General features: G+C 37.0%; 1 protein-coding gene across 14 annotated transcripts in view; it reads left to right on the top strand.

Moving 5' to 3' along the window:
- EML5 (EMAP like 5) overlaps positions 1–22,797 on the top strand; it is a 111,060-nt gene that overhangs the window by 2,955 nt on the left and 85,308 nt on the right. For 13 of the 14 annotated variants that reach the window (XR_004968428.1, XM_036314886.1, XM_036314874.1 and 10 more), the window contains exons 2-8: positions 1,759–1,918; positions 11,025–11,123; positions 13,391–13,459; positions 16,978–17,163; positions 17,472–17,607; positions 18,341–18,542; positions 22,212–22,349. Coding sequence is in view for 13 of the 14 variants with exons in the window: in XM_036314886.1 (XP_036170779.1) it covers positions 1,759–1,918; positions 11,025–11,123; positions 13,391–13,459; positions 16,978–17,163; positions 17,472–17,607; positions 18,341–18,542; positions 22,212–22,349 (990 nt within the window). In the remaining variant the exon portion in view is untranslated. Of the gene's footprint in view, positions 1–1,758; positions 1,919–11,024; positions 11,124–13,390; positions 13,460–16,977; positions 17,164–17,471; positions 17,608–18,340; positions 18,543–22,211; positions 22,350–22,797 lie in introns of those variants that run through there. The other variant, XM_036314920.1, reaches the window with a different exon arrangement.

Here is a 22,797-nt window from a genome sequence, read left to right as displayed (position 1 = left end):
ACGTATGGTCCTCAGACCAGGAGCTTCAGCATCACTTGGGAGCATCTTAGGGATGGATATCTCCAACCCCACCCAACCTACTGAATTAGATGCTGAATTTTAACACTCTCAGCTGATTGTAAACATATTGCTGTTTGAAGTTTGAAAAGCACCCTCTATCTCAGTGGTTCTCAACCTTGGCTGCACATTAGAATCTGACAGTTGCCAGATATTAGCAGTGGGTTTAATCAGATTTAGGAAGTTCTCTCTCTAAAATTCTTAGGTTGTTATGTACTTTTATCATAAAAGGGGTTAAATTTTTGTCAAATGTGTTTTCTATATCTGTTTCTATGTGTGGGTTCTGTTGTTATTTATTAATATGACTAGAGGCCTGGTGCACGAAATTCGTGTGTGGGGGGGGGGTGTCCTCAGCCTGCCTGCACCCTCTCCAATCCGGGACCCCTCGGGGGATGTCCGATTGCCGGGATCAGACCTAAACTGCAGTCGGACATCCCTCTCGCAATCCAGGACCACTGGTTCCTAAGCACTCACCTGCTTGCCTGCCTGATTGCCCCTAACTGCCTCTGCCTCAGCCCCCACAACCGTGTCTTTGTCTGGAAGGACGTCCGGAAGATGTCTGGTCTAATTAGCATATTACCCTTTTATTAGCATAGATATGTTGGTTAACTTCAATATGTTGAACTAAATTTTATTCCACTTAACTTTCCTTTTACTATTCATTTAGTATGTTCTGACTTGTTGACTACTACCCAAGCCATCTAGATGTTCAAACCAGAAACCCTAGAGCAGTGGTTCTCAACCTTCTGGCCCTTTAAATACAGTTCCTCATGTTGTGACCCAACCATAAAATTATTTTCGTTGCTACTTCATAACTGTAATGTTGCTACTGTTATGAATTGTAATGTAAATATCTGATATGCAGGATGGTCTTAGGCGACCCCTGTGAAAGGGTTGTTCGACCGCCAAAGGGGTCTCGACCCACACGTTGAGAATCGCTGCCCTAGAGTCATCATAGACCGTTTCCTTTCCCTTTCTCCCTATATTCAATCAGTTGATTCTGTTTTAATACCCTCCTAACTTTTCCCTCTTTCATTACATCCTCCACCCTGATGCCATTTTTTTTCCTCCCAAAGGTGAATCTCATCATCTAAATCTACTTATAGAAAAGTTTATCAAGGAGAAATTTATATTCATTCCCTGTCTTCTGCTGATGTATATAAATCAACGGTTAGGTCTTTGTCTTGTATTTAAAGATTCATAGATTATTTTCTATGAATTATGGGTGACGTTTTGTTTCATAAAATATGACTTGTACTTTAATATTAATGTTATTATAGGAGTGCTACTAATACTATTTTTGGACACTAAAGATATGGTCTAACTTTATCCAATAAAGGAGTAAAATGGGAAAGAGGGCTTAAAAACAGATGCATACCAACTGAGAGAATGGAATGTGGTAGGGTTGCTACCGATTTGTTGCTGTGGTTCAGTTGATCCTTGTGAACATCCTGTTTTTGGAGAAGTTTACACACACTGTATCATATTACAGGGATTAGGAGGTCTGTCACTAACTTTATCACATGTACTATTGAAGTAGTAACTCTTAGCCTGGATTTTTATAGAGGTTATTTATTTTAAATCCAGATTATTTTAAATGGATAAGTAAAGTCTAATTTTCACATTGGTATATGTTATAGATACCAAATATTTTGAAATCTCTGTAACCAATTTTAAGTCTTCTGCTTGTTTGTTTTGCAGCCTTGCATTGCATCCTGAACGAGTATTAGTAGCAACCGGACAAGTTGGGAAAGAGCCTTATATCTGTGTTTGGGATTCATACACAGTACAGACCATATCGGTTCTGAAGGATGTTCATACACATGGTATAGCTTGCTTAGCATTCGACTTAGATGGCCAGGTATGTGATAATTTTTTCTTTTTTTGTAACTGTGTGTTAAGAATGTGTACTATAAGAAATTATTATAAATCTATGAATATTAAATCAGAAAGCAATGATGACAAGTATTTGTTCAAGGGTGGAGGTGGGTAGGTGGGATGAGTGGTTGGTGTATATGAGAACAATGAGGTTTTTTAATTTTCTCAAGAACTTTTCAATTGAATTAATTACTATCATGAAAGCTAAAGAGACCCTGATGCAGTGGAATATTATCTGGTTGCTCTAGAAAATTTTACACACAATTCTTTTCCAGGTTGTATATATTGATAAGACAAATGGAAGACATCTTAGGAATATTAAGTTTAAGTAGGGTTGTATACATTTTAATTTTTAGTTATTTTAAGGTTTTCTATTAAAATTACATTTTTTTATTGAAAATAACAAGGTAGTTCCTATATGAACTGTTTTTAGACAAAAATCAAAGTTAAAAACAAAGGATATAATTATAATTTCACTTACTTTACTAATCAGTTTCCAAATTATTATTTACTTCTAGACAATGACTTTTTAAAAAATTAAGTCAACAGCTTTTTGGTGGTGTTTTCATGGAACTTATTATACCTAAAACATATTTAAGAAGTGGTAAAAAGTTGGCTTTTGTAGGTGTGCAAAACTTTTATAGTCTTTAAAAGTTTTATGTTAAAATTAGAGTTTAAAAATTATTTTAACCTTTAGAAAAAATTTTTAGCTGCTTTTCAATTCATAAAATTAATTTCATAGGTCTGGATTTAACAGGAACCTATTACATTGTGATCTCTTCCCTTGAAAATGATATCCAGTATAAATAAAATGATGTTTTATTTATAACTCTGAGGAATAGCTTCTTTGAGTAGCATAGATACATATGACTTTCTGATAAGAGTCTGGTAAGAGATCTATAAAGACTTAACTGGAACCTCTCATTTGGGGAAAAGTGTGCTTCTAGGTTTAATATCACAGTGTAGCAGTGATCGTCAATTACAGAACCTTAATTTGTGTGCCATTTTTATTATTTTTTCAAGTCCCTTAATGTCCTCATATCAGAATTTTATTTTATTTTATTTTATTTTATTTTATTTTATTTTATTTTATTTTTTAAAAGGAAGAGCATAATACTCTTTACCTATTTTACAGGAGATGAGATTTTATGAAATAAACCTATAAATATCATTTACTAAAGGTGTTATGAAATCCAAGATGTTTTAACTATGTGTCTATATGTTTTAAATGTAGATGTTTTCTTCTTAATTTTAAAATTGCCTTTTCTAAATGTAATATATTACATTGCTGAGGAATTTCTCTTATATGTGTAAGGAGAAGTTATGCCCACCTGTTTTCTTAGTTGGAACCTTTAATTTCACTTATTTTAAACAAGTTAAAAGAAGAGTCTTGGGTACAAGTATTTTATTACCACAGATATTCATGAGAACATGTTACTTAAAATTTAAGCTTATAAAAAAACATGATAGCTAAAAGTTATTGAGCACATACTAAGTGTAAGGCATTGTCTACATTATCTCATTTAATCCTCACAACCCTATGAAATAGAGACCGTTATTATCTCTACTAGAGGCCTGGTGCACAAAAATTTGTGCACTCAGGGGTAGAGGGTCCCTTGGCCTGGCCTGTGCCCTCTCGCAGTCTGGGACCCCTCGAGGGATGACCACCGGCTGGCTTAGGCCTGCTCCCTGGGGCATTGGGCCTAAGCTGGCAATCAGACATCCCTCTTGCAGCCCGGCAGCCCTCGGGGGATGTCCACTTGCCGGCGGGGAGCAGACCTAAGCTGCAGTCAGACATCCTTAGCGCTGCTGAGGAGGCAGGAGAGGCTCCCACCACCACCGCTGTACTGGCAACCATCAGCCTGGCTTGTGGCTGAGCAGAGCTCCCACTGTGGGAACGCACTGACCACCAGGGGACAGCTCTTGCATTGAGCATCTGCCCCCTGGTGGTCAGTGTGTGTCATAGTGACCAGTCATTCCCAGTCTTTCTGCTGTTAGGGTCAGTTTGCATATTACCCTTTTACTATATAGGATAGAGGCCTGGCGCACGGGTGGAGGCCGGCTGGTTTGCCCTGAAGGGTGTCCTGGATCAGGGTGGGAGTCCCGCGGGGGTGCCTGGCCAGCCTGGGTGAGGGGCTGATGGCTGTTTGCAGCTGGTCACACCCCCTTCAGGGTGAGGGTCCCCACTGGGGTGCCTGGTCAGTCTGGGTGAGGTGCTGAGGGCAGTTTTCAGGCTGGCCGGCGACTGATGCTCCCAGCCTCTCCTTTTTTTCTTTTTATTCTGGGATTTATTTACCTTCTATAATTGAAACTTTGTTGCCGTCCTGCTCACTCCAACTCTGAGGCCACCGCCAGCTGAAAGCAGGTATCTGGGGTTTGTTTAGCTTCTATAATTGAAACTTTGTTGCTTTCGGAGCTCAGAGCTGGGCCGCAGCAGGCGGGGAACCTTGGCTTCCTCCATCACTGGAGCAAGCAAGCCTCTTGCTCACTTCAGTTGTGTGGCTGCCCGCCACCATCTTGGTTGGCAGTTAATTTGCATATCGCCCTGATTAGCCATTGGGAAGCATAGCGAAGGTACGGTCAATTACCCTTTTTGTCTTTTATTAGATAGGATTTTACAGATAAAGAAACTGAGACTTAGAGAGGTTAAATAACTTGCCCCAGGTCACACAGCTAGTAAATGGAACCAGAGCTGGAACCCAGGTCACTCACACTCCAAATCTCATGTTTTTAACCGCAATCCTCAACTGCCTCCCAAAAATGAACTTAGAAGGTGCTTATTTATATTTCAAAAGGAATTTATCCATCTTAAGTACAGTTAAAGCTTGTAAGGAACTGCTTCCAGTTAAAGATTAAGAAGAAAATATCTGAAATTATATTAATGAGAAAATGCTTTAGTTAAAAAATATATTTTAGTACATATCTCTCCACTCATATATATAAACTATTTATGAGATACCAACTAGGAAATGCTGTATAAATTTTCCATGTTCTACTATAACTGAAACTATAAATGACCAATTAAGATTTATCCAATGAATTAGTTTCCCTGTTGGTAGCAATGCTGGATGTTCTTTTCCTAGAGAGGTTCTTCTGAATGGATTGAGTATCTATGCTAACACTGGAAGTCTCCCTTATGTAGAATAATTAGGGCCTAAAAAGGCTAATTATATAAAGCCACATCAAACAGGGGCTAAAATTTTATAGTAAATGGGGGAGGAATAAGGGGAAGGGAAATTTAGTACTTTATCTTGAAAATATAACCATAATTTAAAATAATAAAAGCACATTTCTCATATTTCATAAAATCTGTTATAGTTACAACTTTGCTAATTTGTAGAATGAACCAAGAATAAAGAATTGACGTTTTTAACCTAATTTGTCAACTATATGCTGGTACAAAATGAAATGCTTTGGCTTACCATTGACTTTTGGCACATAATTATAACGAGGGTCATTTTTACAAAAATATTAGGGGATTTCACTGTTTTTTGTTTTTTTTTCAAGGGCCTTCAAATAACCTCCTGATAATCTAAACATACCTCAAGTGCCTATTGCATTTTTAAAAATTTTTCTTGTATTGCTCTTCCAGATCCTAACATCTAATTTAATGGCTTTCTGTATGATTTGACCAATATTTACTTCATGAAGTCCTGTGTCTTTTTCAAAATGAGTGATTTTTACTTTGTAACGTTGTAACAGTTAGATCAGCAGTTCTCAACCTGTGGGTCACGATCCCTTTGGGTGTCTAACAACCCTTTCACAGGGGTCGCCTAAGACCATCGGAAAACACATATATAATTACATATTGTTTTTGTGATTAATCACTATGCTTTAATTATGTTCAGTTTGTAACAATGAAAATACATTCTGCATATCAGATATTTACATTACGAGTCATAACAGTAACAAAATTACCGTTATGAAGTAGCAACAAAAATAATTTTATGGTTGGAGGTCACCACAACATGAGGAACTTTATTAAAGGGTCGCGGCATTAGGAAGGTTGAGAACCACTGAGTTAGATCTTATATATTGAACCCTGAGATCACAAAGATCCCCACACTAAGGTCTTTTAAGTTTAATTGTCCACTATTTGAAAGTATTTCACAATTGCAGTAACACATGGGATGCGTCTAGCTGTGGCTATTGGAATATTTTTCTTATTTGAGTATTTAGTATGCCAGAACTTTTTACTAAAAACTTCCATGGAGTTTTAAAGCTTTTAGCCAGTTGTGACTTGTTTTGTGTGTATGATGAGTTGAGCCAGAGAGAAGAGGCAATGGTAGAAAGGACAGAGCCCCTTTGTTATTCACTTTATAGTTGTCTTGTGACATTTTAATTTCTACACAGTTTGCTGTAGCAAGAGGTGAATATCTTCGTTTTAGCTAGGTGTTTGTTGAAACCTCTTGTTCTCAAATATTAAAGATTGACCTGAGTATATTTTTTTTGTCATTGATATAGACAGAGTAGAAGGGGGGAGGGGAAGAGAGAAACAGATCAATGTGAGAGAGACACATCGATTGGTTCCCTCCTAAATGTGCCCCAACCAGGGCCGGGGATTGAACCTACAAACCTTTGGTGCAAGCGCTGATGTTCTATCCACTGAACAACATCAGCCAACCAGGACTATTCTTTCTCTTTTCATGTGAACCATTCATTCTACACATTTGGGGTTTAAATAGCAACTGTACTTTGCAGAAACGGTTTCGAACAGGGTACTAGATGACATTTCTCATTTGGACAAGAAGAGGAAATAGGTTCTTAAAGCTAATTATAATTATGGTAAACTGATGATGATGATAGCAAACACTTATATAACATTAACTATATTCCAGGCACTCTTCTAACTCGTTTATATACAGGGTGGGGCAAAAGTAGGTTTACAGTTGTTCATATGGAAAATAATCCTATCTAATAATAGAGAAACATGGTAATTGGCGTACGACTGCTACCCTTCCCATTGGCTAATCAGGGCGATATGCAAATTAACTGCCAGCCAAAATGGCGGCCAGCAGCCAGGCAGCTTAAACTGAACATGAGGCTTGCTTGCTTCAGTGACAGTGGACTGCAATGTTCCCTGCCTGCCTTACCGGCCTCTGAGCTTGCAGTTTAAAAAACATTGTAACAAATATAGAAGTTAAACAAAACCCCAGAAACCAGCTTTCAGAGAGCTGGGATCTCAGAGCTGGAGGTGATACAGAGTTTCGATTATAGAACCGAAACAAACCAGATACCTGTTTTCAGCAGCTGAGGCCTCAGAGCTGGAGCCAAGCCTCAGGGCTAAAGCTGGCACAGAATTAAAAAAAAAAAAAAGAAAAAAAGGAGCAGTTGGGAGCTTCAGTCCCAGCCTGAAAACAGCCCTCAGCCCCTCACCCAGACTGGCCAGGCACCCCAGTGGGGACCCCCACCCTGAAGGGTGTGTGACCAGCTGCAAACAGCCATCATCCCCTCATCCAGGCTGGCCAGGCACCCCAGTGGGGACCCCCACCCTGATCCAGGACACCCTTCAGGGCAAACCAGCCAGCCCCACCCATGCACTAGGCCTCTATCCTATATAGTAAAAGGGTAATATGCCTCCCAGCACCGGGATCAGCGGAGCCGAGAGGCCTCCCGGCACCGGGATCAGTGTGACAGGGGGCAGCGCCCAAACCCCCTGATCGCCCTGTGGCTCTGTGCGTGACAGGGGGCAGCACCCCAACCCCCTGATTGGCCCTGCTCTGTGCATGACAGAGTACGGAGCCCCAACCCCCCTGATGGGCCCTGCTCTCTGCGTGACGGGGTGGCACCGCAACCTCCCCATCGACCCTGCCTTGAGTGTGACAGGGGGCGGTGCCCCAACCCCCCAATCGGCCCTGCCCTGAGCATGACTGAGGGTGGCATTGCAACCTCCCAATCCGCCCTGCTCTGTGCATGACAGGGGGTGGCGCCCCAACTCCCCAATCGGCCCTGCTCTGAGCCCGACCAGGGGCTGCACCTAGGGATTGGGCCTGCCCTCTGCCACCCGGGAGCAGGCCTAAGCCAGCAGGTCGTTATCTCCCGAGGGGTCCCAGACTGCGAGAGGGCACAGGCCTGGCTGAGGGACCCCCCATTCTCCCCCGAGTGCACAAATTTTTGTGCACCGGGCCTCTAGTACAATAATAAATAACAATACAAGAATAAACTGTGTTTCACATACTTACAACTGTAAACTTCTGTCCCACCCTGTGTGTATATATGTTAATTGTCATATTGACCCTATGAGGTACTTTTATTATCCCCTCTTAATAGGTAAGGAAACTAAAATACAGAGAGGCTTAAGAACTGTCCAAAGTCATCCAGTTAGTGAGAGATGGGGCGGTGTTCAAATCTAGGCAGTCAGCTACCAGAATCTATGCTCTAACCCAGAGATTGGTGAACTTTCTATAACAAGTCAAATAATAAATAGTTTAAGCTTTGTGGACTATGTGGTCTCAGTGACAGCGACTCAGCTCTGCACTGTAGTGTGAAAGCATCATAGACAGCTTGTAAAAGAGTGTGTGTGGCTGTGTTCCAACTTTATTTACAAAAACCGGGGTGCAGGTAGAGTTTGGCCTGAGAATTGTCGTTTGCAACCCCTGCTTCTAAATCAGCGCTTTTCAAAGTCTGTGTTGTGGGTTGGTCCTTGTGATTTCTTCTTTAACCCTTCATTTACTAAGAAGTATGTCTTGTTAATTTATAAATATTTGAAGGATTTCCTGTGTAAACTTCATACTATTCTGATTTCTGTTTTTGTCAGAAACCAGTAGCTTATTTTTCTTACCTATTAAGTGGAGATAATAAAAGTACCTCATAGGATAATAACTTCATGCTATTCTGATTTCTGTTTTTGAAAATACAGAAAATGTACTCTGTATTTTCATTTTTAAAAATTTGTTTAGGCTTATTTTGTGATTCAAAATTTTGTGATCTTAATGAAGCATCATGTACATTTGGAAATGGTAGGGAAAAATATGTCTTCTGTTTCCTTTCCTTCTGTTTATTGTACTGTTGTTCTCATTCATTTTATTCCTACATGTTTTGTAAACCCCATAATAACTTGTTATTTTTTGCCTAGAATAGTTAGTTTTAAAAGGCAAATTAAAAATAAGAAAAATCGTATTTATGCATTTACTATTTGGGTGCTTTTCATTCATATGTGTAAATTAAGTCTTGAGTGACTGACCCTTTGTGATCTTTGGGAGTTTTTTGGCCTAGCTTCTTCGTAATTGTTTTTTCTTCCTCAGAATTTGTTCTTTGCTTGGCCTCAGGATTTTACCCTGTGCATGAAATGTTGGTGTTCTCAAGGGGACTTATAAACTGATTTTATGGAGCTTTTTCTCTGTTCTGCAAATTACTAGCCATCTTGGCTTCTCTGAACTCTAGGCTGTCTTCTCAAATCAGCAAGTCTGCTGGCCTCTGTTTGGATTCCACCCTTCTGGGCTGTAGTCTGGAAATTGCCTTCTAGATAAAGGCTGGGGCAATTTCACGACTCACCTTGTTTGTTTTCCCCCCTTTCAGGATTCACAGTTCTTCACTTCCTATTATGAATGTCTGAAAACATTTTGTTTCATGTATTTTATACAGTTTTGGATTGTTTATAGCCGAGGATCAAGTTCAGACCCTAATACTCATTCATGGCCAGAAGTTCATCTTTCATGTTTCTTAACCCCTCTCCTACTTTCCATCTCACTGTCTCCTCTTTTCAATTCTCTCTTTACTCCCCTCTAATCGCCTATTTAACTCTTCCAATGAGTTTTTAATTTCATTTATTTTTTCATATCTAGAAATTCTCTTTGCTTTTTCAAATCTGCCTGGGTACTTTTATAGCCTCCTATTCTTTGCTCATATGAAGATGTTTTTAAGTCTTTTTTTTAAAAAAAATATGTTTTTATTGGTTTCACAGCGGAAGGGAGAGGGAGAGAGAGAGAGAGAGAGAGAGAGAGAGAGAGAGAGAGAGAGAGAGAGAGAGAGAAACATCCATGATGAGAGAGAATCATGGATCGGCTGCCTCCTGCATGCACCCCTACAGGGGTTCAAGCACACAACCCAGGCATGTGCCCTTGACTGGAATCGAACCCAGGACCCTTTAGTCTGCAGCCTGACGTCCTATCCACTGAGCCAAACCAGCTCGGGCTATTTTTAAGTCTTATTTTATATAATCTGATAAATCCAATGTCTGATGTTTTGCAGGACTGATTTTGCTGTTTGTTGTGACTTTCTGATTCTCACTCATGTCTCTTATGTCTGTGATTATAGGGAACAGGTTGTTTATTTTTTATTTTATTTTTATTGATTGCTATCTTTACAAATACTTTGAGGGATGGGTGTTTTAGTCCTCCACATAGTATTTATATCTGCCTATGTAACATTGTTGAAAAATGCTTGAAGATTCTGCAATCCTTAGGACCACTCTAAATGAAAATTTCGGATTGATGATTAATGTGGATTTAGGCCTTACAGCCACAGGAAGGCTGCTTGTGGCTACAGATTTTCAGGGTAGTGTTTCTCCCTCCATGCATTGCCACCCCTCCTTAAAATAGGATAGTTTCTTGTTTTCCCTTACTCTGAGGAGTTCGATGCTTTAGTTAGAGGTTTGCATATCAAATCCCTACCTTTGGCGTGTCTTAAACTTTATTTCCTATTCCTGTTCAGCCAACAGAACAAAATCAGGCTTACCAGGACTTAGTTGACACCTTTAAAGTGGATGGACGTACGAGCTCTTACTATTCCAGATTCCCATATGAAACAACTTTGTTTTTGTTCTCAGATTTCTTAATTTTTGACAGCTCAGTAGTACATTTAAAAGATGTTTTTACATTTTATCTAACATTTTTAGTTTTTGACAGGAGAGATGTTTAGGGTATTTTGTCAATCCTACTGTTAGACATGGAAGTCATCCTTCTGTTTCTTAATGTGAAGAATCACATATATGTGCAAATATTAACAAGATGAGATATATCCAGCCTTTCTCAATAAAGTCTATAAAAATAACTATTGATGTTTTTAATACGATTAGAATTTGCCATTTATAATTTGGTTCCTTTTTTATCTGTTTGCCTGCCCTTCGGGACTTCTTGGAAATATTTCAGCGCTTGGTTTCAGTTGGACTCGATTCAAAAAATGCAGTTTGTGTTTGGGATTGGAAAAGGGGAAAAATGTTATCTATGGCTCCTGGTCACACGGATAGAGTAAGTATTGCCTTTCTGGTTTCTAATGGGTACTGGATGGGAAACGGCCAGAGGGTGTCAGGGGATTTTATGTTTCTGTCTTTTGTTATTGACCAATAGTTCATATCTAATTAAAAATTTAAAGTACAGTTGTAATTAGAATGCATATGTATTGTAGACTCAATAGGTGTAGTGTTAGCACAAAACTTTTAACCCAGTTGCTTCAGCAAAAATGATGAATTTTGTGACACTAAAACCTCAATTTAAAAATCGAATGGTAAAGGCCTATGGTCTGTTTAGTTTGGTTAACCACTGATTTGTTACATATATTTCATAGTTAAGATGAAAACGATATTTCGTGTGTGAATTTAAAATTATGTATTAGAATTAGGGTTTTTAGAGACCTAACATTTTTTATTTATGAAACTTGTTAAAAATATATTATTCTAAGATGTTTAAAATTAACATAAAGAATATGATGTCAGCTTTTGAATTAAATATTATACTACTTTTATATAAACATACATCAGAATTTTATCATAAACTCTTTAAAATGTCTGAGTTCTTTGTGTGTAATAAAATGTTTAGCTAAACCAGCACAGGAGGGATAGTCATTGATTCTATTTCGGGGGAATCTATGAATCTGTAAAAGTGTATAGAAACATTTGTGTGATTTGCGTTTTGGGAAAAAAACCTTTGGTTTTTAGCAGATTCTCAGAGAGTCCTGTTACACACAAAAAAACACAATTTAGATTATTAAAATGTTAAGTATAGCTTATTAAACAATTTTGTATTCTGACTTAGAACAAAGCATTTCACACATTAGTACTTTGGATTTAGTAAATAGATTATTATGAAAAATGATACTGTCATTGGAACTTTTAAAACTATTTTGTGGTTAGTATTTTAAAGTTGCGTCAGTATGTTTTTCATTTAATCTGTTTTTTTGGTGAGTTGCTAACCATTAACTTATAAGATGTATTCTTTCTTCATTATCACTGAAGGCTATCACTTAGTGTATTTTTAGAGGTACTGAGCATTTTACATCATTGTGCTGGCAGGTGTCAAAGAAATATGATGAAGACTACCAGATAGCAGAATTATTTTCTGCTATGAAATTATTTTTCAAATATTAGTTTTTCTTATATTTATTATTAAAGTACATGTTTCTAATGCATGTTTGATTTCATCTGGGGTTTTTTCTTGTTTGTTTTTGTAATAAAAATGGTTTGTGTGTATTTAGAATTTATGGAATCTTAGAAAGGAACAGAGCCTGGGGATCTCCAAAATTTAAGTGCATAAGTTAATTTTGTTTGACCTATAAACAATAAAAATAAAAATAGAATTTGCACTATGAAATAAATGTTTGGATTCTTTATGAAAGTAGTTCTGCATGATAGAAAGCTTTCTGGCTGTATGTGTTAAGTGTGTGTTCCATTCAGATTTTTCTTTTGTAGAAATGCCTATGCCCTAGTTGTATCGAACCATTCTTGTTATTTATGGGCCTATATTTTTTTTAAGTATATTTTATTAATTTTTTACAGAGAGGAAGGGAGAGGGAGAGAGAGTTAGAAACATCGATGAGAGAGAAACATCGATCAGCTGCCTCCTGCACACCTCCTACTGGGGATGTGCCCACAACCAAGGTACATGCCCTTGACCGGAATCAAACTTGGAACCTTTCAGTCCGCAGGCCAACACTCTATCCACTGAGCCAAACCGGTTAGGGCTATGGGCCTATATTTTAAAAAAAGAATTAAAAATAGAGTTGTTAATTGCCATTCTACTACTTGCTTCATAAGTTCATGTAGTTGTTTCATAAGTTCATAGAAACTAAGAAATAGTTTTGTGTTTTTTTTTAAATAAAGAACAGCTCATCTTTTTTTAAAAAAAAAAACACAAACCATTTTGATTGATTTCAGAGAGGAAGGGAAAGAAAGAGAGAGATAGAAACATCAACGAGAGAAAAATCATTGATCAGCTGCCTCCTGCATGCCCCACACTGGGGATTGAGCCCACAACCCAGTCATGTGCCCTGACCAGAAATCAAACTGTGACCTCCTGGTTCATAGGTTGATGCTCAACTACTGAGCCATGCTGGCTGGGCAAGATACAGCTTTTGTTCCTTATCATTTATGTATTTACTTTATTTCTCATAAGATTTTTATTATTATTGAGGAACATGACTTTATGATAGGTAGAGTTTGGGGGTTATTTGGTCTTTTGGACAACATTGTTAAATGATTCTGAAATTAAGTATTTTAACCATAAATCTGATTTGTTTACAGATATTTGATATTTCTTGGGATTTGTACCAGCCAAATAAACTTGTCAGCTGTGGTGTAAAACATATCAAGGTACTAGAAGGGTCTTGTTGTATAAGAGTCACTAGAGGCCTGGTGCATAAATTTCTGCACTGGTGGGGTCCAGCCAGCCCTCCCCGATGGGGGCCCATTGGGGGTGTGCTGGCTGGGGCGGGGGGTCCCCTTGGGGTTAGGGGCGGCCGGGGTGAGAGGCCATGGGCGTTCCGCTGTTCAGTCGATTTGCATATTACCCTTTTATTACATAGGATGTTAACTTCCTCTCTGCCGCTGAGTACATATCACACTATTTATAATTTAGGATAGTTTTAGGATTCTGACAGTACTTATTTTTAAATGTCAACATTTTTAATATCTTAATGTTCAGTCTAACAAATATTATGTAGTTACTGTGTGAGGAACCTATGAGAGGGACATAGATATAAACAGAGAATTAATAGAACACTTCCCATAAAGGAATTTAGAGTCTAATGAAATAAGGTTTTGCACTGTTATTTTGCTGCTGCATGTTTCACTTAGAAAGTAAAATGTGAGAATAGAAAACCAAGTAAACTGAGTTTTCATTCACAAAGATAAAACATTGTGGCAGAAGCATCAGGGATAGAATTGGCTTTGCCACCTACTAACTGTTGACCTGGGATGAGTCATTAATCTCTGAGCTTTTTTTCACATCTTAAAACGGGCTGCTGTTCCACCCTCAGAGAGGTGGTGATTCAGTAAGACAGTATATATGTCGGAGTGCCTGGCACCTGGTCAGCTTTCTGACAGTGTTACCTTTTCTTCTCTATAAGTTCTCTTATTTGATTTCAGCCTTTGATAGTCACTGTTTACTTTGCATATGGAAGCTTTGAGTTTTGTCTCATAATTATAGTTCAGGATTTGAAGCCCATATAGTCAGTGGTATTCACTCTTAGGTTGATAATTACTTTTAAATCCGTAATGCAAATTGGAAATACTTGCTTTTCTCCCGATATCTGATGTAACAGTTAACTAACTCTTAGTAAGTAGGGTTTTGTGTGGACATTCTTCTGATACTCTCACTTACATCCACATTTTCTCCAGAGCATCTTTGGCTGCTGCTGCAAATCTGGGTCCTGATTTGATAATGAGTAGGCTCTGTGCTAGGTTTAAAGTATGTAGTATAAGTGCTATGAAGGTAGAAGTTTTGTCTTGTTCATCTTCTATGAACATAAGTTTGACACAGTACTTGATATATATTAAGTCAATAAATTGTTGGCAAATTAATAAATAGAGACCTTACTGTTGTTTTATACTATAAAGCTGAATTTTTCATTTTCAGATTAAAAAAATCTTATCTTCTCAATTAAACTAAACAAACTATATATATATATTTTTACTATATTTCCTTACATTTGGTAGAGGCAATGAATAACATGGTAGCTCTCTGCAGACAATACATATGAGGAAACTAAATCCCAAAGATGATCTAGAACTACACTGGCCAGTACAGCTATTTAAATTAAATTAATTACAATTAAATAAAATTTAATACTCATTTCTCAGTCACACTGGCAGTATTCTCAAGAGCCACATATGTCAAAAAGAATAAAGGATTGATTCTAGATGCATGTATATAAAAAAAGCCACATTTGTCTAGTGATTCATCTAAATACTATCTCCATTTATCTCAGTGGGGACCAGATGTACTATGTTTTATCATTTCCCCCAGGTTATTTTAATGTGCAGCCACAGTTGAGCATCACTGTTCTAAAAGAAAATAATAGATTGAAGTTGGGACTTGCTGAAAGAAAGAAAATCAACTATCCTTATGCACAAAATCATGGAACTTTAAAATGTAAAAATCATAAACTTTCTTTGATTAAAACATTCATTAGTTATTTGAGTAGATCAGCATCATAATTTTTAGTTCTTTGAGGCTTCATGTTTTAAATTAAGATCTTTAGGTCTTAAAATAAGATCTTGAAGGTCAGGTGAGATTTTTAAGTATATAATAGTAACAAATTATATTATATTATTTAAAATAGTAATTTAGTTATTATAAAGTTGAATTTATTCTTGGGGCCTAATTACCTTATACACAGCTATTTTATATATCTATAATAATAAAAGCATAATATGCTAATTAGACCAGACAGCCAAATGACCTTCTAGACCAGGGATGGGCAAACTTTTTGACTCGAGGGCCACAATGGGTTCTTAAACTGGACCGGAAGGCCGGAACAAAAGCATGGATGGAGTGTTTGTGTGAACTAATATAAATTCAAAGTAAACATCATTACATAAAAGGGTACGGTCTTTTTTTTCAATAGTTTTATTCATTTCAAACGGGCCGGATCCGGCCCGCAGGCCATAGTTTGCCCATGGCTGTTCTAGACAGTCCTTCCTGCGAAGCCATGGCAGCTGTGGCCAAGGCAGATGTGGTTAGGGGCAATCAGGCAGGCAGGTGAGCAGTTAGGGAAGATCAGGCAGGAAGGCAGAGGGGTTAGGGGCAGTCAGGCAGGCAGGCAGGCGAGCAGTTAGGAGCCAGCAGTCCCAGATTGTGAGGGATGTCACGGATTGTGAGAGGGTGCAGGCTGGTCTGAGGGGACACCCCTCTCCCGTGCACAAATTTCATGCACCAGGCCTCTAGTGTGTGTGTGTGTGTGTGTGTATGTATGTATGTGTATGTGTATGTATGTGTATGTGTGTGTGTGTGTGTATATCTGCCTTTGCCCCAATTTTGTTTTTTTCTCTCTGCAAACTATTAAAATTTACCTGAATTCACAAAGAAGAACAAATTTCTGGTCATGAAGATTTATATTTGACCTGTTTGACTTCCCTGTGTTTTCCCAAGAATGAACCAGTTATTCCAAATATGTATCTCTCTTATTTTTTAAGCTTTGAAAAGATCAACGGGTGCAACATACTAATCCTTTTATTTTTCCCTGTCTTTGCTGTCTTTACCAGATTGAACATTAGGTTTGGTTCTTTTTTTTTTTTTTTTTTAATATATTTTATTGATTTTTTACAGAGAGGAAGGGAGAGAGATGGAGAGTTAGAAACATCGATGAGAGAGAAACATCGATCAGCTGCCTCCTGCACATCCCCCACTGGGGAAGTGCCCACAACCCAGGTACATGCCCTTGACCGGAACCGAACCCGGGACCCTTCAGTCCACAGGCCGACGCTCTATCCACTGAGCCAAACCGGTTTCGGCAGTTCTTTTTCCTATTAGTATATAGTATCTTCATTGCTAGCTCATTCCCAACTTTTCAACCTAAGTTTCGTGTGGTTTTCTCTTCAGAAACCTAAGGGAAGCGTAGCATATTTAAAAAGTAATGTAGTTCATCCCCCCCCCCCCCCCGCCCCCCGTTATTCTTACAGATAAGTATTGAAACCAGTGACTTATCTGCTCTAACTAGCTGTTGACAACACTAGGATGAGGATGTGAACCTTGAATGCTATTGTATCATAAGGGAAAATCTTAGGTAATTTTTAGTCTGCTGCTCTAAAGTAGCATCAAAGTATTGGGAATGTTTTACTTTATTTTATAAGCATTCTTTGGTAATCTGATTATACTCTGTATCTTTTAGTTCTGGAGTTTATGTGGAAATGCTCTGACCCCAAAACGAGGAGTCTTTGGTAAGACTGGCGACCTTCAAACAATATTGTGCCTGGCCTGTGCAAGAGATGAGTTAACATATTCTGGTGCACTCAATGGGGATATATATGTATGGAAAGGAATCAATCTCATTCGAACAATACAAGGGGCCCATACTGTAAGTACATTTAAATATTTCCAAACACTTTTTGATGTTAACTGCTTATCTTCTTGTCTTAGAACAGAAGATTACATAATATAGAGAACGTTCTGATCAGTCCAGTGACTTGGAAAATGTTATAACAGAATTAATTTTATGCCTAGCTGTAATTAATTTTTATAGGATATAAGGTTTAACTTTATTTTCTTTTATGTGCATATCATTAAATACCTCTTTGGTCATATATTGAGTTGCTATATATAATCTATTTCTAGATTGTATAGATTTTCTTAAAATGTAAAATGTTAAATTATTTCCTCTTCCAGGCAGGAATTTTTAGCATGAATGCTTGTGAAGAAGGCTTTGCCACTGGTGGCAGAGATGGCTGTATTCGTCTTTGGGATTTAACTTTTAAACCAATTACTGTGATTGATCTCAGGGAAACAGACCAGGGATACAAAGGTAATAACAAACCAAATAGTATCTCATTACTAGGCAAATTCTAAATTTACCTAGGATTGTCTGTTTCAGGAAGCATGAATGTATGTTTTATAAATATAATGAGACATTTGCCCGTTCACAGTGTATACATTTCATTGGAATTTTTCTGTTGAAGAGAAATTTTGCCTAAAGCCAGTCTAGGTTTACTGTTACGACAAAGATTCTTTCATATCTGATGACTGTTATAATGGACCTAACGAGAGATGTGATAGATACTTACTTGGTAACCTTGGGTCTTGAAACGATTTTACTATTAGAATGCTAGATGTAACTTTAGCAAATAAACTGTTGAAAAGAAAGTGTGTCAAGGGTTGGAGGAAACTGTACACAGCACCTCTATGTTGGTCGTAATGTATAGATAAGAAAACTGAGAGAAACATCAGCTTTCCCCAGGCTACAAAAGGAATTGTGAAGTATACAGTAAAAGTAGAAGTCTCTTTTTCTTTTTTCATTAAAAAATTTTTTAAACCTCATACTCGGGTGAGAATTAAAATAATAATAATAATAATAAAAAGAGAAGTATTCCATATAGAAAACAATACAGAGAATTGAAAAAGATGTATGGAACAGAGATTTACAGATTTCTTTTATCTTACATCTAAGGTATAGAAAGGTATAAAAATTAATACCAGTTTAGGCCATCGGAATTCTATTATTACAGCATTGCTCTTAAATACAATTCACTTTTGACTAGGTTTGTCTGTGAGGAGTGTTTGTTGGCGAGGTGACCACATTCTAGTTGGAACACAGGACAGTGAAATTTTTGAAATTGTGGTGCATGAAAGAAAGAAACCCTTCCTAATTATGCAAGGGCATTGTGAGGGTGAACTCTGGGCACTTGCCATCCATCCTACAAAACCTTTGGCCGTGACTGGAAGTGATGATCGTTCAGTCAGGTAAGCCAATTATAAAATAATAGTGTAGGCTGGAATTTGTTCTTAAACATAAGAAAAACTTTTTAAAAATACATTTAAATTTTGTCAACTTTTGTGATATAACAAATGAACATAATTAAGAGGCACTTAAAAATTAATAGAATTAACTATAAGATTTGTTTTTTTCCCATTAAAAAACATTAAGTTGGAGTTGTTCCATTTCAAAATATACAGAGCTACCTCCACCTTTTTAATATCCTGTAATATTCCATTGCATGGATATGCTGTAATTTATTCAACAATAAATTGTTGTCCAGATAACTTCACCACAGTACTGGCTGCACATATAAAGGCTGCTTTTGCCTTATAATTTTAGATTGAATTCATTAAGAAACAGTATCAAATCTGTAGCAAAAGCTAATTTCCAATGCCACTGTTCAGTGTTTAATAATAGTAATTGAGAGCAGTTCTGGTTCAGAAAAATTTCATTCTTGGCTCTGAGATCAAAATACAATAAAAACTTATCACTGCTAAGCCATTAAACTGCTGTTTAGCAGTGCAAGTTTGAGTTTTTCACTTCTATTACTGACAGAAATGGAGGTTAGATCCACAAGCGCAAATGAAGCTCAGGGTTATCACTATTGGTTCAAAGAAACAGTTCAAAATTTTTTTTTGCTGAATACTTGCTAAAGAATAATACAATGAATACGTAGGCTTTGTAAGAATTAATAAACAGAAACCTCATTTAAAATGAAGTTAGGAGGCCAGAAGGGGGAGCTCTCATTCCCCGGGGTCAAGGAGAACAACAGGAAGAATTTTTTTTATTTTGTGGGTTTTTTAAAAAATATATTTTTACTAATTTCAGAGAGAGAGGAAAGGAGAAGGAGGGAGAGAGAAAGAGAGAGAGAAACATTGATCTGTTTCCTCCTGTAGGCGGATGGACCCAAAACCTGGGTATGTGCCCTATCTGGGAATCAAACCCGGGTCCTTTGGGGTACCAATACTTGCTCCAACTAACTGAGCCACCCGTGCCAGGGTGGGAACAGCTCTGTTTTATAACAGCTCTCACAGCTTCTTCTCCTTTATAAATGAGTTTCCTCTCCTTTGTTTCTCTGGACTGTGTGTGGTTCACCATTAGACAACATGTTCCAGTTACAATTCTTCTTTGTAGTCAAATAAACCCATTTTACTGGAGAAACACCTGGCTGTTTTCACAGGCTTTATAAACTAGTCTGAAGCATTTCCCCCCATATTTTTACCACCATTTGATTCCACTTTATGTGGTGTCAGATTAGTGCTTTCTCACTAATGCCTTTAAAAATATTCTAGCCTACAGTTATTCCACACAGACTGTTCATAGAAGCTATTTGTTTATCACTGCAAACTTGGCATTGGCACCTCAAGTAAACAACTGAGTAGTATCCGTAACATCTGTGGATTTATCAAAATTCAAGGAAAACCAGCCACTTAAAATTATTTTCCTTGTTTTTAATTAGTTGTTGGTGTTGTTCCCAACACTCTCATCATCTCCTTGAGCAAACTGTTCTCACCAAAAAGCTAATAGTCTTACTTTTATTTTCTCCAGACACATTTCTTCAGCTGCTGCCATTCAAAATAATTTAGTTAATCCTTTACCAATAAACAGTTTTCTTTGCTTGCCTAACAAATGAGCCACTCAGAAACTTACTTTTGTGGAAACCTCATTTTAATTTTAAAGAAATTCTGCAATGAGATATTTTGTTTTAAATTTTCTGACCATTGGTTTCCTGTGAGTTGAACATATTGTGATGAGCGCTTAGTCTGAAAATAACACATATTTGTATTCTTTTTAAAAAGCTATCGTGTCATTGCAAAATAAACACAATGCTTTACTAATTCAGTAACAGTATAATTTGTAATTAGCTTTAAAAATGTGCCTTAAAAATGCAGTACTCAAAGTTTACTTTTCTTTTTTTTTTTTAATATATTTTATTGATTTTTTACAGAGAGGAAGGGAGAGAGATAGTTAGAAACATCGATGAGAGAGAAACATCGATCAGCTGCCTCCTGCACATCTCCTACTTGGGATATGCCCGCAACCCAGGTACATGCCCTTGACCGGAATCGAACCTGGGACCCTTCAGTCCGCAGGCCGAAGCTCTATCCACTGAGCCAAACCGGTTTCGGCTACTTTTCTGTGTTTTGTTTTGTTTTTCTTGTTCTGACATGGATGGGTATGTACTAGAAATTAAAAATAATATATTGTCACCATATGATAATATAGGTGGCACTCAAAATTCTATCAAAGTATAGCTGTCAATTTAGTGCGCTGAAGGAGTGTGCAAAGTGATATGTCACACACTGTCTGCCGTCTCTTTTGCAGTGGGCGACTCAGCACTGCCTCCGTAGTGTAAAAGCAGCCATAGACAATATGTAAACAAATAAATGTGGCTGTTTCCATCAAACTTGATTTACGGATTTGATTTTGACTTGAATTTCATATGATTTTCTCATGTCTCAAAATGTTATTCTGTTAATTTTTTTCAACCATTTAAACATGTAAAGAAAACTTCTTAGTTTGCAGACTGTACAAAAACAGGCAGTGGGCCCCCTTTGACCCACCAGCTCTGGTTTACTGATCCCTGTGGTAGAACATAGAAAGTCTTCAGTAATTATCATATGTCTGTCATGTGGTATATATATTAAAACTTTGAAGTTTTTCCTTTGAAATCAGGAAGACAATGATTTCCACTCTCACCATTATATTCAGCTGTAGAGTAAAAGTCTTTGTTAGCACAGCAGGGCCAAATATATATGCGTGATATACTATTTATGTGTTTATGTATAGGGTGATATAGATATTTGGACTGTAAGAGAAGAAACAACTCTCATTTATAGGTATTATGATTGTATATGTAGAAAATTGAAAGGAAGATACAGAGAAATAATTGGAATTAAAAAGAATTTAGCAAATTTCCCTGGATATATAAAAATATACAGAATCATTTTTCCTATAAGACAGCAACACACAGAATAGTTTTTTTTAAAAGATGCTGCTAGAAAAACATTTAAGAATCTACTTAGTTTTACTGATCTTTTCCTAACCTTTTGGGGTAGATGCCTGTTCATTAAGTTGCTGCCTTTGTTTTTATAATATCTGCAAAGTTCCTCCTAAGTACTGTGTCAGCTGTATCCCATAAGTTTTGATATAAAACAAGTTTGTAATAACTTACTTCAAAAGAGTAACTACTTTTCATTAGGATTTTGTCTTTGTCCTTTAGGTTACTGGGAAGTATAATTCTTAATTTTCAAACAATGGGTATTTTCTTTTTACATTTTTGTTGTAGATTTTTAACATTAGAGTCTGGAATAGACTCAATTTGCATAGTCTTAATTTGAAAGACTATATACAAAGTATATGCCATGTACCACTATATTATATCTAGATCTTCCCTTTGATCAGGGTAGAAATCATCTATTTAAAAAATTAATGTCATTACATTGTTTCAAAATAAAAGATTCTATCCCCTCTTGTCATTTTAAGCATAAACAGTATTTCTGTTTTCATGGATAAGAATTCCATGAAGTATACAGTTAAAATCTAGATTTATCTTAAAATGAGATTATTATTTTAACCAAAATGTTTTCATAGAGTCTATTTTTTAAGCATACACCAGTTAACTATTCTTATATTTTAATTAAATGTTACAGGATATGGAGCCTAGTAGATCATGCATTAATAGCAAGGTGTAATATGGAAGAACCAATTCGTTGTGCAGCTGTAAATGTAGATGGAATCCATCTTGCCCTTGGAATGAAGGATGGCTCATTCACTGTACTTAGAGTAAGGTATGGTATTAGGGGAGAAACAGAAGCAGATAGTAATTTTCTAATACTTACTGTTTTACCCATTTCCTTTTTAATTAACATATATTTCCGGTATTAGTTTCATTAAATATAAAATTATATTTATAAAATGCTTTGTCAGAAAATTAAGTTAACTCAGAACCTTTGGTTTGGGGGTTAAGAATGCTTAATAGATTAATGGCTAAAATTTGAACTCTAAATTTGGGTCCTGACTTTTAATTCCTTGGTGGTAGTGATTTTCAGTAATGCTCCTCTGTCATTGAAGGGGGTGGGATGGACATTGAGCCTTTAAAAATGGCTGAATGGCTTTGTTGTTTGAAAAAAGTTCCTTCTGTTTTTCCTTTGTTTGGGTCTACTTTGAAGAATTTGTTAAAGCAATTAACATCTAGTGTTGAATTATAGATATGGTATAGATAAGTATTTATGAAAT

This window comes from Myotis myotis, unplaced genomic scaffold (assembly GCF_014108235.1).
Source record: "Myotis myotis isolate mMyoMyo1 unplaced genomic scaffold, mMyoMyo1.p scaffold_m19_p_1, whole genome shotgun sequence".
NCBI classification, from domain to species: Eukaryota; Metazoa; Chordata; class Mammalia; order Chiroptera; family Vespertilionidae; genus Myotis; species Myotis myotis.
Note: the sequence above shows the minus strand (reverse complement) of the source record. Positions and strands in the feature narration are given on the sequence as shown.